The sequence below is a fragment of the Lycorma delicatula genome, chromosome 2 (genome assembly GCF_047948215.1).
Source record: "Lycorma delicatula isolate Av1 chromosome 2, ASM4794821v1, whole genome shotgun sequence".
Taxonomy (NCBI): domain Eukaryota; kingdom Metazoa; phylum Arthropoda; class Insecta; order Hemiptera; family Fulgoridae; genus Lycorma; species Lycorma delicatula.
The window spans coordinates 194664431-194678831 of NC_134456.1; the positions used below are offsets into that span (position 1 = coordinate 194664431).

General features: G+C 27.4%; 1 protein-coding gene across 1 annotated transcript in view; it reads right to left on the reverse strand.

Moving 5' to 3' along the window:
* The window catches only part of LOC142320024 (neural-cadherin-like), a 588354-nt gene that overhangs the window by 24798 nt on the left and 549155 nt on the right, over positions 1-14401 (reverse strand). Inside the window, exon 11 of the mRNA XM_075357704.1 lies at positions 13909-14100. Within this exon, the coding sequence (XP_075213819.1) occupies positions 13909-14100 (192 nt within the window). The remainder of the gene's footprint in view (positions 1-13908; positions 14101-14401) is intronic.

Below are 14401 nucleotides of genomic sequence, written 5' to 3' on the forward strand. Positions count from 1 at the left end.
CTTTAACATCTATAACAGTCTTTTTAAAAAAAAATTTCCTTTTTGACATACCACTGCAAAACTTCTAGACTTCTCCCATTTTTTTTGCCTGGAACGGCAAGGAAATTGCAGACAAATCAGAAATTAGACGTGTCTAATGGAATAAATTTTCTCCTCAATATTGTAAAGCAATTATATACTAATGTACACATGGTAACTCTATTCCTGATCATAAAATGTTCTCCCTTCTTTCATTAACCATCCAAACCCTACCCCCATCAGTCCTTCCACTAATAATATTCAATTTATAAACTTCACAAATTTGGAGGTAAATTCATATTGAAAATTTCTGAAATTGAAAAACCTAATAATTAATTGTATTTCATAATTGATGGTCCAACTGCTTGTTTAACATGATAACAAAATGAGATGACTCTCAACTTGAATGTAAACAAACAACTGGGTTACTTAATTTTAGAATGAAAGGAACTAAACATGCACAACCTTGGTACTGCCAGGGCACTCAGTAGGTATGCAGAGATGGTACTTATTTTCTGAACACATTTTGCATGTGATTTCTTATTCATTATTATATGTTAATGAATTTGTAGTTTAGCATCCTAACAGTATGTAATGATCATTATCAATTATAAATAAAATAAAAATATCACTCAATGTTTATTTTTTCAAAAATTCCTCCACATTAACACTTTTTCGGTGCGCAATGCTTCATCAAACATATAAAAGCTTTTTAAGAATTTTAAATTAAAAAAAGAAGGATGTTATTCTTCTTAGTCTGATTGTTAAATGGCAATTTGAAGGAAAATATTTGCTGATAATAAGAATATACTGGTTATACTAGTATAAGAATATACTAAATTCATCTATTGGATGAATTTATAATTATATAAATTCTACTATTTGTCTAATCCATTCATGATATTCTGATTTCACTTGCTCATTTATAATATTAATACAATTGTTTTTTATTTATGTTTTTTATCAAGAGATTTTTAATTAATTGTTTTTAATTAATTAATACTTATTTTTAATGTTTATTAATTAATTTTTAATTAATAATTACTTATTTCTTATATTTTTATATCTTGCAAATGTGAAAATGTTTGCTGTATTTTATGTGCTCTGCATAGTTTGATTTTTGTTTATTATATTTAAATGCTCATAAGTGTTCCTTAAGTCTTTTTTTAAATGTTCTATTTGTCATACCTATATAGAATTTATTACAATCCTTATTACCACAATTAATTCTGCGTACACCTGGTTTATCATAAATGTGTTTATCCAATTCATTATAATTAATTAGTTTTTTAATTTCTTGTGATTAGTTTAAGGCGCTATTTTATAAAAGTTTGTGAGATGTTTTATAAAAAGTGAAATGTATTATTATTATATGTCATAGATAGAAAATTGTTATAATTAACAAAGAGTAGAAAATTTCTTTTTATTGCTATATAGAGGAATTTATGTAAAAACTAATAATTTTCAATTTGTAAAAAAGTCACATGGTAGATGAAATCAGATGAAAATAAATTGTAAATTAATCTAATTGATACAAAAGTAAAATAAAAGATTCTAAATCAGTTATTGATTTATGGAATAAATTGAGGATTTATTACAAATTTAATACAGACTTTTTATAAGTAATATCCACAAGCTTAGGTCTTTTTTCATAATACACTTGGTCATGTTTTTCAAACATTTTATGTTTCAAGACATGTATAAATGTTGATTATTAGTATATTTAAGTGAGTTAAAAACAAAAAAGTAATTCAGCACGGAGGGTAATGCACTGATGAAAAGCCAGCAGCGAATGAGTTAATATCATATTTGTCATATTATCATCCATGTATTGTAAAGCTCTGTTTATCATTGTTGTATATGACAATTTTTTGATGAAATGGTTGGTTGGAGAAGTTATTTGGTAAAATTGGTTTTCTGTAAACTCCTAATTTTAATTTTCCTTTATCCTTTTTAATATTTACATCAAGAAAATTTATACTGTTATTATTTTCAATTTTTATAGAAATTTATTATATGAAATGTGAATATGTCTAATAATAAATTAAATAATTTCTTCCACATTTTGTAAAAATATTTCTGATAAAATATTACTTGATGGGCATCCCATTTTTAAATCTTCTTTCCGTAAGTAAAATTCATTACAAGATGTACAATAATTATGGTTTGGAGTACTATAGTAGTAATAACAGGATATAATAATTAATAATTAATAATTAACAAAGTGCTGTGAAATAATTTTTTTTAAAAATAAGCATTAAGCGATATTTTTATTTTATTTATTACTGATAATACAGTATTATACAAAATTATTAAGAAGAACGTTTTTCAACCAAATCAATTATAATTATAGGATTTACCTTAAAAGCACATTTATGTCATTTAGAATGTGTTTAATCAATATCAAATATTTTTTTTTTTAGCTGTAAAATTAGAATACATCAGTCGATACAAAATGTCAATAATATCATTTTTCATATTTCCAATTAAAAAAAAAATAGAATTATTAATGTGACTTGTGTAGAAAAATTGATATTTACTAAGGATGGGTTATAAATAATACAAAAGCTACTTTAAAGCTTTTATAACAAACTGTTTGGTAGAATAAATTTAATTAAGAAATATTTCGTAGTGTAAATCACACCTATACGTAATCCTAATTTCAGAATGCATATATTCTTCAAGATAACAGGGAATTTTAGTCATGTTACAACAAATTACCTTTATTTTTGTCAGAACTATGATGCATTATGCATAATTTATGTATTCAATTTGCCTACCAGAAAGAATTTGATAAATAGCTTGAAATACAGTTATTTATTCTAATCTATACCGTATAATTTAAAACCAAAAATAATACAAGCTACCCACCAAATAAAAAACATTAAGAAATATATGTTACATTAACACATTCACCGCCAAACACGCCGATCGACGTTTCACCTTTTCCGGGTCACCAACGCCAAACACGTAGTTAGACGTTTTAGGACACTGCTTCATATAAATGTTTTTGCTTACTACTGTTGGCAGTGAAGCTTTGGCTATCGATACATAAAGGTTTAACTTATCGATTTTTGCGGGTTTTTTCGATAATCGTTCGATAGTTTAATTTTTTCTTGATATTATAATCGAACTTTTATTTGTTATTTACAAGCTATGAAAATGGCGTCCTCTGCAAAATATAATCGTAGTAAAGGTTTAGATTAACAGCAAATTGAGGCAGTTTTAGACGAGATATTTGCAGACGAAGATTCCGGTGATGAAGATATAATGATGAATGAACAAAGTGATAGTAAATCAGATAATGTTGTATATAATGAAGATGATGTAGTAACGTAAAATAACATGAGTAATTTTGCTCCTTCAGTTCAACAAGATAATTCAGGTAGGCCTTCAACTAATCAAAATATTCCCGAAATTGACTCTGATGAATGGAGCGATACTGATATACCCGGAAATGAACCAGTATATAGTAGACAGTCAGGCATAACAAACATTCCAGCAAATCCTAGAGACTGTTTTCAGTATTTTACTATGTTTTTCACGCCAGCCTTCTTGTAACTGAAACCAATCGGTATGCCGAACAATCTGTGCCTAGACCTTTCACCCAACACTGCAGGTTTGATGCCTGGAAACCCGTGACAAATGAAGAGATGAGGAAATTTTTAGGCCTTTGGATGCTTACAGGCATTATAAAGAAACCTACTCTTGAAATGTACTGGAGTTCCTCAGATATTTTTGCCACTCCTATCTTCAATAATACAATGTCCTGTAACAGATTTAGCCTAATTCAAAATTTTTTTCATTTCAATAATGAAAATAGGGATGTCAATGATAGGCTGTATAAAGTAAGGCCCATACTGGATTTTTTCTGCACCTGTTTCAAGTCAGCTTACGTACCAAGTAAGAGGATTGCTTTAAATATGGTATGCTCGCATGGAGAGGTAGACTCGGTTTTAGAATTTACAATCCAGGCAAAATAATAAAATACGGGATCATGTTGAGAATGGTATCTGACAGTATAACTGGGTACATTTGTAATTTAGAAGTGTATTGTGGACAGAGTGGACGACTTGTAGATACTGTTATGAACCTGCTGGCACCATTCCCAGGCTTAGGTCATATTGTCTACATGGACAATTTTTATAACAGCGTCAAACTAACTCAAATGCTGGAAAGGAGGAGTTTTGATGTTGTGGGGACCATGAGGAAAAATCGTGGGATTCCTAAAAAAATGCTCTCTATTGCTGCCACTCTAAAGGTGAAATGACCTTCAAGCGTAAAGATAAAATCCTTCTGCAGTCTTGGTAACATTCATTCAGCACAGATGGTAGAAGTTGAAAGCAAAAGAGATCCCAGGAAAAAGATTTTCAAACCAGAATGTGTGGCTGATTATAATAAGTTCATGCATGGAGTAGATACTGCTGATCAGCACCTTTAGTACTACCCCTTCATGAGAAAAACTGATAAATGGACGAAGAAAGTATTCATGTATTTCCTCTTGGCTGCTGTTTGCAATTCACATGCTCTGCATAAGCTTCAGAACCCCAATTCAAAACTTCTGAATTACATGCAACAAATTATAAAGGAAATGCTTGAAACCCAAATACCTACAGAAGATAATGCTACAGATCCAAGTTCTCCTGGACCTAGTCATCATCCCAGCTTGCCAGTAAGAGCCCCCAAGATTGATCCTGTACACAGACTAGATGGACAGATGAAAAAACATAAACTTATCCATATCCCAGCTACAAAGAAGAAGGAAAGACCCTCTAGAGACTGCAAATCAAAGAAAATTCACAGCTCAACTAAGTTTCTCTGCATTTCTTGCAATATCCCTCTACACCCAGGAGATTGTTTTACCAGATATCACACCCTGAAGCATTATTAAAGGTAACTAGAAAATTTCATTCAATTCTGTTCAGTACTTTTAGAGATATTTAGAATTTAAGATATATTGTTGTAAAAATACATTAAACTGGCAAAAATGGCTGGCACAGGGAAATGAGATGCCCAACAATGTGCATGGCAGTGAATGTGTTAAGTAACATCAAAGACTGCAACGGGTACAGTTGTTTGAAGAATCAGAAGAGATATGCATATCAAAGAGGTTCAATAGAGGGTTCTTCCCTTTTGTTGTGGATGGTCTGCTGGTTAATCTGAACAGGAAAAGATTCTACAAGCAAGGTTACACTGATGACCTTCCTTTTCAGATAAAACTTCCTAACAAGTTTCAAAGATAATGGATAATGCTCTGAATACAATCCATTGTTGGTATATGAGAATTTAACAACTGAATCATGAAATATGTGATAGCGTCTTTTACTTTGAAAAAAAGGGGACTGATAGTCTCTTAAGACTAGATGATATCGCTTCATAACTTTTAGATGAGGATGAAAATGTAGGAATTAACCCTTGGGTATCTGAAATGTCTGCATAAAATCGTAAGAAAAAGTTGGGTAGTAACAATTTTTAAAATACCTGCTAGGCAAAAAACTGGAGATTAACACTTCTGTGTTATGTTGGAGGCTGAACTTACTCCATTTTCACCACAGTTGAGGTTGCAAATTATAGAAGTGCCCTGTAACAGTGGAGGACCCAGTGATCTGCTGTAAAGGAACAGGCTTCAAACTCTTCAGAGGTTGGTATGTTTATGTTTCTTGTGAACTAACAGAAGGTCTCGCCCTCCATATGTACACACAGCAGATGATTTGGGGTACAAGTCAAAATTCTTACTATCAATTACATTTTCCTAATTAATCATTTATAATGAATAAAATTTTCGTAAAATATCATTCTCAGTACAAATACATTAGCTTCAGCCTACATTCTAATCCAGTAAAGTTCATATTGAACTATTACCCAAACTCATTAGACAGAATAAGAGATTAAATGACATGAAAATAGAGTCTAAAGTTGCAAATGAATAAAAAATTATTAAAAGGAATAAAGTTTGATTATTATTACAATATTTTCAGACTATTAATATCTTAATTTGTAGGTGCTATTTTATAAAAAAAAATCAACAAACTAACACCTTAACATAAGGTTTATGTGAGGTTTTATTACCACAGGTTTAAGTGAAAAAGCTATAGTTTTTTCACTTTGAAATGATGTCTATATATTTTTTGAAAATTCTATAAAACGAAGTCTAAGAAATCCTAGCAGCTTAGAATCTAACTAACAAATGCAGAGAAATACTCAAAATCAGCAAAACCCTTTTGTAAAAGTCTTGATATTCCAATAACAAAGAATATCAAACATGAAGAAAGTGTTCATTCATGTCTTTTTAGAAAACATAATAGAATAAAATGATTTCAACACTTCAAATGTTAATAAATTTAATCAACACAAATCACACGTAAGAATACCAATAAGAGAACATGGTATATTCATTAAATTTTAACAACAACCACAAAAATTTATGAAAAACTGCTGCATTATGAAAAGCTGCATCAATTACTGAGCTCAAGTAATAAAACTCTGAAATTTTGCTGATAAACTCAAGAGTATACAAATTTACACTTAATGTACTCCTTTAAACAGCATTATTTTATGTTGGAAATTGTATAAGTTGACAATCCCAAAGGTCACTTACTTGAAAAATAGACCTAAAATCAGGCACAAAATTTACACTTATTAACAGCATAAAGTATCCAGATAACTTATACGATGTAAATTAATTCAGAAAAGAAGAAAACTTGTTTTTTATTATTACAAAACACATCAGACATAAGAGTTTATTTTTTATTCCAAACCTAATCCCAAACAATAACTATCACTTATTTGCTTGCATGATAACAATCCTGTTATATGTTAATATTTTATTAAGAAACTAAGCAGCACGTGCCTATATATTTTAACACTATTACAATAGATACTTAATATTACTTGATTTTAATTTTTTTTTACTTATTTAATAAAATTCAATTCAATTCAAAATCTTTCCAACTTTTAGCTTCTAAATTTTCCTACAGAACTAATTTTTGCAGGCAGGTGTTTTTAAATGGTAATCTTGTTTTGTTTATTTTTGAAGATGGTAATAATAAAAATCATTAAATACACAAATAAGTAAGTTTTGCTATTGTTATAAATAAATTTTCATAAAAGAAAACAATGCAGTATAAAAAAAAGTATCAAAGATAAAACTGCTACAGTACATAATGAAATTCAATTCTGCAAGCATGAAAAATGTGTTAAGGAAAAAACAGTCAAGTAATGTAAGGTTTGTTTAATGAAAATGCCAAATTTGCTGAATCACCAAAACTTAAACTATATTCCTGCTTTTTTTCAATGTTATCACATGACTGGCTGATAACTTCTCAAAGTGGAAACCATTAAACACCTAGTCATTCCTCACTGAAGAAAGAATTTATACTGTGTAACTTGACAGCCCACATTATTTTTATTGAGATCTGCTAATTTAATTCATTTCAACAATTTCCAATTTTTATGAAACAAAAATATATTTTTATACAATACATAAAAAATTGTTATTCTTTTTTTTAAATATTAAATATTATTCATTAATAGAGTAAAAGGCCTTGCAGGTTTTTTGAATGACAAACCTTTCAAATCTATGAACTACATGAACATTTTTTACTTTGTAATGTATTAAAATTTTTATAAATCACATTCATTAAGATGAATCACTTATTATATACATGTACCAACTCAATCATAAAATCAGCAATGAAACAAACAAAAATTCATTTTAAGGTTGACCTATGACCATAGAAAAACAATTAAGTATATGTCATAAATACAAATTTAATCAGCACTTCTTCCTTTTTGTTTTTAACACTTAAAAATATTCTGAAGTGCAATAATAATAAACAATTAGGTTGATAAAATTAAGAGAGGAAACATGAGATTTTCTACCCATTATAACATGTTACATAAAAATAACCCATGTGTAGAACTTACCAACCTGCACAGATGAGTTGGTAGGTTGGCATTTGTATATACAAATATAAATAATAATAATAAAAATATAATTCACAAATAATAAATACAAAAAGCATAAAAAAACTAGTATAATCCAAACAGAAAAAGTATCCAGATAAGTATCTCTCATAGTCCTGTTCCAAAATCTGACCTAGTTTTTATCCATTCTTCTTGAATACGTTTAATTATAGCCTGTTGAGGACTTATATTTTCAAGTAATAGAGCTATGTCCTTTAAACCAAAATTCTTTTTCACAATTTTTTCTGTATATTAAATATTCTGAGTTCAAAATTAATGCTATCAGATAATGAAAATAATTAGTTTGACGAAGATATTTTGTTTGTTCTCTTATAATACAAAAAAGATTCTCTTAAAATAGGTTTACAAATTTATTGTAACATGGCTATTTTCTTTGCTGTAGATTCACTGCCATTACCTCAGAAAAAGTACAATGACATTGTACATCTTCTGAAATACTCTAAACCAGCAGCAAAAATGTATTTTCAATCACTTCAAAAACATCAAAAAAAGAAGAAAAGAGTAAAACTGATATTATGAGGCATAAATTTCATTCAATCATTAAACTCATTCTTGTTCTTTTAATTCTTATGCTATTCAATTTTAAAATTGTTTATTATTAAAAGAAATATTGAAATATAAAATCAAAATCAGTAACCAAATTTTATATTAAAACGTGAATATTATTATACTACTATATTGTTATCATTATATCATTTAAATTATTTCCGTACATTTTGCAATTTTTTTCACAAGAATGTTTCATTTACTACAACCTGTACTGAAGATAAGGGTGTTTAGTTTGCAACTAAACCCTTTTTTACCTATGTATTTTGTATTGAGGTTTGTATTTTTTTGTTTCATATATTAAAAAAGCTATTATTATAAAACACATTTTATACCATTAAATAAGTTTCAAATATTGTTTTATTTAACTAGTAATAATTATTTAATAAGAAAAGCAGCTGTCCTGTAAAATTGAGGAAATGTGACTAAACCCCTTTTTCCCCTGAACCCTTTAAATGTATTTGTTTCAATTATTAAAAAGTATAATACTCCTTTTTTTCAATAAAATATTACAAAATAATATTTTTGTGTAGCATTACACAATCCAAGATATAAAACTTTTTAAATGTTTCTAAATATAACTGCTGAACAATATAACTTCATTCAAAAATCTTGCAGTACAACAAATGATTACATAGCAGGAATGGTAACATCTAATCAAATATTTCTAACTCTCTCTCTCTCTCTCTCTCTCTCTCTCTCTATATATATATATATATATATATATATATATATATATATATATATCATGGCAAAAGGAGTTATCCAGCAGTACAATCAAGTAAGGATTAATTATAATATAAAATTTTGTCAGAAATTTCACTAAAAGTAATATTAAAAATATTTTACTCTACATTACATCCAAAACTTCACTCACACTTTTAAAATATCTAAACAAATAACCAATATAATTATTATACATGTAAGGATGAAATTATATTTAGCACACTGATTCAATAACTTACCACAAAGACTAAGATACCTACATGTTCTGACCAAGAAGGTAACTACACAATTATTTCGATTATGTTAGCACATTTAAAACATATGCCTAATATATTAATTCTAAAATTACTAACAACATAAAAAAAATGTAAATTTGCAAAATTTAATTAGAACTGCTACAGAATTTAAAGTTAGTTTTTCAATTTAAAAAAAAAATATAAAAAATTTTACAATTTATTAACTACTATGGAAAATGTAGGTTCCTTGAGCTATGCTAATTACAGGGTGTTTAATTATAAATTCAGAAACACAATCACTTTAAATAAATTCACAAAATGAAATTTAATCTACAGCTACAATTAAAACAATTCTTTTTTAAAAGAAACCTTCAGTCAACAAAGTTTTGAAGACTGAAGGTCACCTACTTACTGGAAAACATCCCTTGTGTTGGTGTATTTGAATGCGCAATCAAAACAGAAATGGTGCAATAATTAAATAACAAAATATAAGAAATAAAGGATAGTACATAAATGGTTTTGTATAAGAAAATTATTATAAGCAAGCATACTTTTACATGCAAAACATGATGCATTCCTAAAATAAAACAAAATAATAATTCAAAATGAAAGTAAAAAATAAATAAGAATGGTTAAGGAGAGGATGGAGTGGTTTCATTTCAAAAAATAAAAATTGTGATTTGACAGAATGTATTAAATTCTGCCACAAAAATTTATCAAATAACCTCATCGTAGATTCAGTTTGTGTACGCTGCCCCATACACAGAAGAAAAAAATGCCACACTTTTTAACGAGAAATATCTACTCAGAGGCAGCCACACATCTGGGCTCAAAAACATCTTTCCTCTGTTCTCAAAACGCGCATGACGCATCCTGTCTCAAAATAACATGTTTTACAAAAAAATTTTTCAAAAACAGGTAGAAAAACCAGTGTCTGCCCGCCACAAAACCAACCACTGTTGCAACAAACTTCAAAAATACTTACTTTTTCTCTGAAAAAGTATTAAAAACATTATAACAAAATAACATCATTTTTTGACACAAAAAATACATAATACATGATAACATGTAAAAAAATTCATTATCAAAAAATCTTAATCCGATAAAATCGTGTGTGCTGAGCCACAAAAAAAAACAAATCGGCTCTTTTCAAAAACAAAAATTAAAAAATATTCAAAAATTGTTAACAAGGTACCTAGAAAAAATTGAAGGAATCATAAACTAAAGAGTGCAATTGGGTATTAAGAGTGTGCGTCATAAGACGACAGTGAAAAGTACTCAATAAAAGTAGAAGGTGCCGTACAAAGGAAACTTATTCCATAGAAACAATACTATAAAAGTATTTCAGCAACGGAACAATAATGTGTGCTGTAACTCAATCAATACACAACTTGAAAGAAGCACTTAAAATGTTTAATATTATATACAAGGCACACAGATTCCTTGTTTTTTTCATTAAAATATATTTAAATTTAATTAGTTATCTAAAAGTAAAAAAAATCACCTTCCTTTAATGACTCCAAAATGTCTCCACCAGATCAAATATTTTATAAAATTAATACTAATAGGTTTTCTCCTAAACAAATAACAATTTCTTTTTTGATAAATCACTGAGTAATTTGAAAGAATTAAATATCCAAAGACTAAAAAAAAGAAAAATGTATTTCCTTTCATTACTTATTCTTATCCAATGTTATTTTGTATATGCTTTCAGTGAAATATATTCTATACAACTATTATATGAATGACCAGTACTATACAATAAAAGGTTGTTTAAAACCATTTTATAGATTAAAAAATTTATAATTAACAGTAAAAATTAAATGCAAAGAATCACAAAAATTATGAAAAATGTTAATTATTTGAGTAGGAAGAAACCTATAAATGAAAATACCAGTATAATAATAAAATTTCATTAATTACTATGCAGGTGTAAGAAACTATCACATTAGTATTTATTTAGAGTTAGTAATCAGTTAAAAGTGATTTGAAACACTAGTCATCACCAAAAAAAAAAAAAAATGTCTAAACATTCTTTATAAAAACATATATATATATATATTTTTGTAACAAACAAAATATAAAGAAAAAAAAATTTTAACGTATACAATTGTACTAATTTAATTTTTAATAATGTGTTTAATTTTTTTTTTTTAATTTAATTATTTACAGCATCATCAGTCAAGAATAATAAAAAAGTAATAATTAACTGCAATATTTTTATAATTAAAAAAAAATTAATTTTATGTTAAAAATAAACTTAATTTTTTTTGGTATAGAAAAGAAGCAGTTCCAGCTCAAAAAATAAATTGGTGAGACATAGTTAGGCTTGAATTAAAATATAAAAGCGATAGAAAATACAACTTAGGATTGTGTACTTCAAAACGTTTATTACAACTATGATATGATATAAATAACACAATCAACAACAATATATTTCCTAGTTTTCATACTATATTGGCTGAAATTTGATTGGCCCATGATCAACTTAACCATTACCATTACATGGTAATGACTCTTTGAGAATGCTGCTGAAAGTGCTCTTGAGCGCATATTTTATTACATTTACCAAAGATTTTATTAGATCTATCAATATTCCAATCTACTTCAATTGACTTTACCGACTGCTAGATATAATCAGACCTTTAGTCTTTGATTCAGTGTAATCACTGAACAATAATCACTTGACAATTTTTAACTGTTAAAAAAGAAAAAAAATTGAAATAAATAACACCACAGAGAAAAATAATGTGAATTTCACTAATCCACTCTTCACTAATTACATATCAATCTGTGACCTGAAATAGTATGCCTTCTCACCACTACTAAATTTCTGGCACTATGAAATATTTCAGCTAATGTAATAATTTCAGATGAGCACAGACCAAATACCAGGTAAATCTTCATTCATATTAGCAGCATAATATTCATTCAAGTAAATTCTTTTTTTTTAGCAGATGCAGATTGTATGCAGGGGCAAATTTAAATCATGATTTCACTACTAGTTAGGGGGAATTTTACTTTCAGCAGCCATCTTTCTGTTCTTATAATTATTATAATATAAACATTATCAATATTATACAAATGTATTTGTTACAAACTCGTAAATAGTTTTTTTTTTTTTTTAAGTAAATCACTTAATAAACAGAATGTCTTCAAATCTTTTGAAAAATATAACATTTTATTATTCAAATAAAATAAATACTTGAGGAAACATACATCCATGACAAGTGTGTGTTTCTGCCATTATGCAAATGTAGGTTTTAGTTTTCACAGATATAGTTGAAAATAATTAAAATAAGTAATATTTAATATTTCTAAAAAAATCTGCAGCCATGATGAAAAAGCTGCCTAGTAAAAATAACAAGAATTTTGGTTTACTTTCCCAAAAATGTTATAACAGAATACTATTTCCAACAAGAACAATAAACAAACCAGTGTTATGAAATTACTTATTAAGGAATAATGCTCAGTGAATTAGAAAAGCAATATATAATGTACAGTGTAATACGGTGATAAAAAAGATATAGCAACATCAGTACAAATTATAGAGAAATATAAGAAATGTTTTTCAGTATTAATTATTTAAAAAAATCCTTTTTGGCATGTTGGAAGGTGGAGGTAAATTTCATCGGCATGAAATAGGGAATAAAAAAGATTTCCACCTTTAAGTTAAGTTAAAAATTTCAAATTTACTCAATAGGTGCAATAATAATTTACTCAATGGGTGCATGTGAAAAAAGAGTTTCACATGTTTAGCGTATGACAAGCCCCATCTTCTTACAATTCTAGCAACATTTTGGTTATCCCTTGCCGTAAGGGTTGGTCATATCAAAAATTGTTTTAGACAAAAGTTTTAGGTAATGTTTAGAGGACTTATCCACTTTAAATGGATTCAATACTATATCTAAAAACTTTTGAACTGATGGTTGTTTTGGGGTGGACATGAAATGCGAAGATATGTCAAAATTTTCTGGAAGTCGAATCATGGTACCCATTACAATAGGTGGCTTTCTTATAAAATCTACCTTATAATAAAGGTATAGTTTTTAAACATTATCCATAGAGATAATTATACAGAATGTTAAATTTTAGAAAATTGTACATTAAAACATTATTAATTGTGTAACTGGTATAAAATTATGTTATTCATTCTTACTATAAAATGCTGTCCAGGCATTACAAAATCTGAATGAAAGGCAGATCCCTTTTAGCAAAATATATTTTTTTTTTATTCAATTATTAAGCAAAAAATTATATAAAATGCAATAATTTCTTACACTTGACATCTATTTTTATTTATTTATTTTAAAAAAATATTAGTCTAGGAGAATAATAATTCACAAAAATAATTTTTTTTTTTTAACTGATAACTTTAAAGAGGAATATTACTTACATCCAGAGGTTTTTTCAATACGATCCATCCTGATTCTGGTTGAATATCAAAATATTCTAAATCTAATGGATTGTAAGGTGCACTTAAATTGTAAACAATAGCTCCATTGTTATCTGCATCTTCATCTGATGCAGACACTCTTAAGATGTTTGTACCTATACTGGCATCTTGTTTGACATTTTCTACATATTTCTGAAACAAAGGCATAAGAATATATCAGTATATTGTTATATGTCAACAATAAATCTAATTTTTTTTTTAATACAAATTTAAATAACATAATGATCAATAAACATTTGTTATAATTTTCTTTATATCTTGTTTACAGGTTTGCCTGAATGTTAATATGTTTTAATTATTATAAATATTTCCACTGTTAAAGAAATACAAACTTTCTACAATAATAATTTTTTTTATACCCAAATCATCAAGCCAGTTAGAGCATTGCTTGACAACATTTGTAAGACTGATATACAAAGGTTACAATAATGAC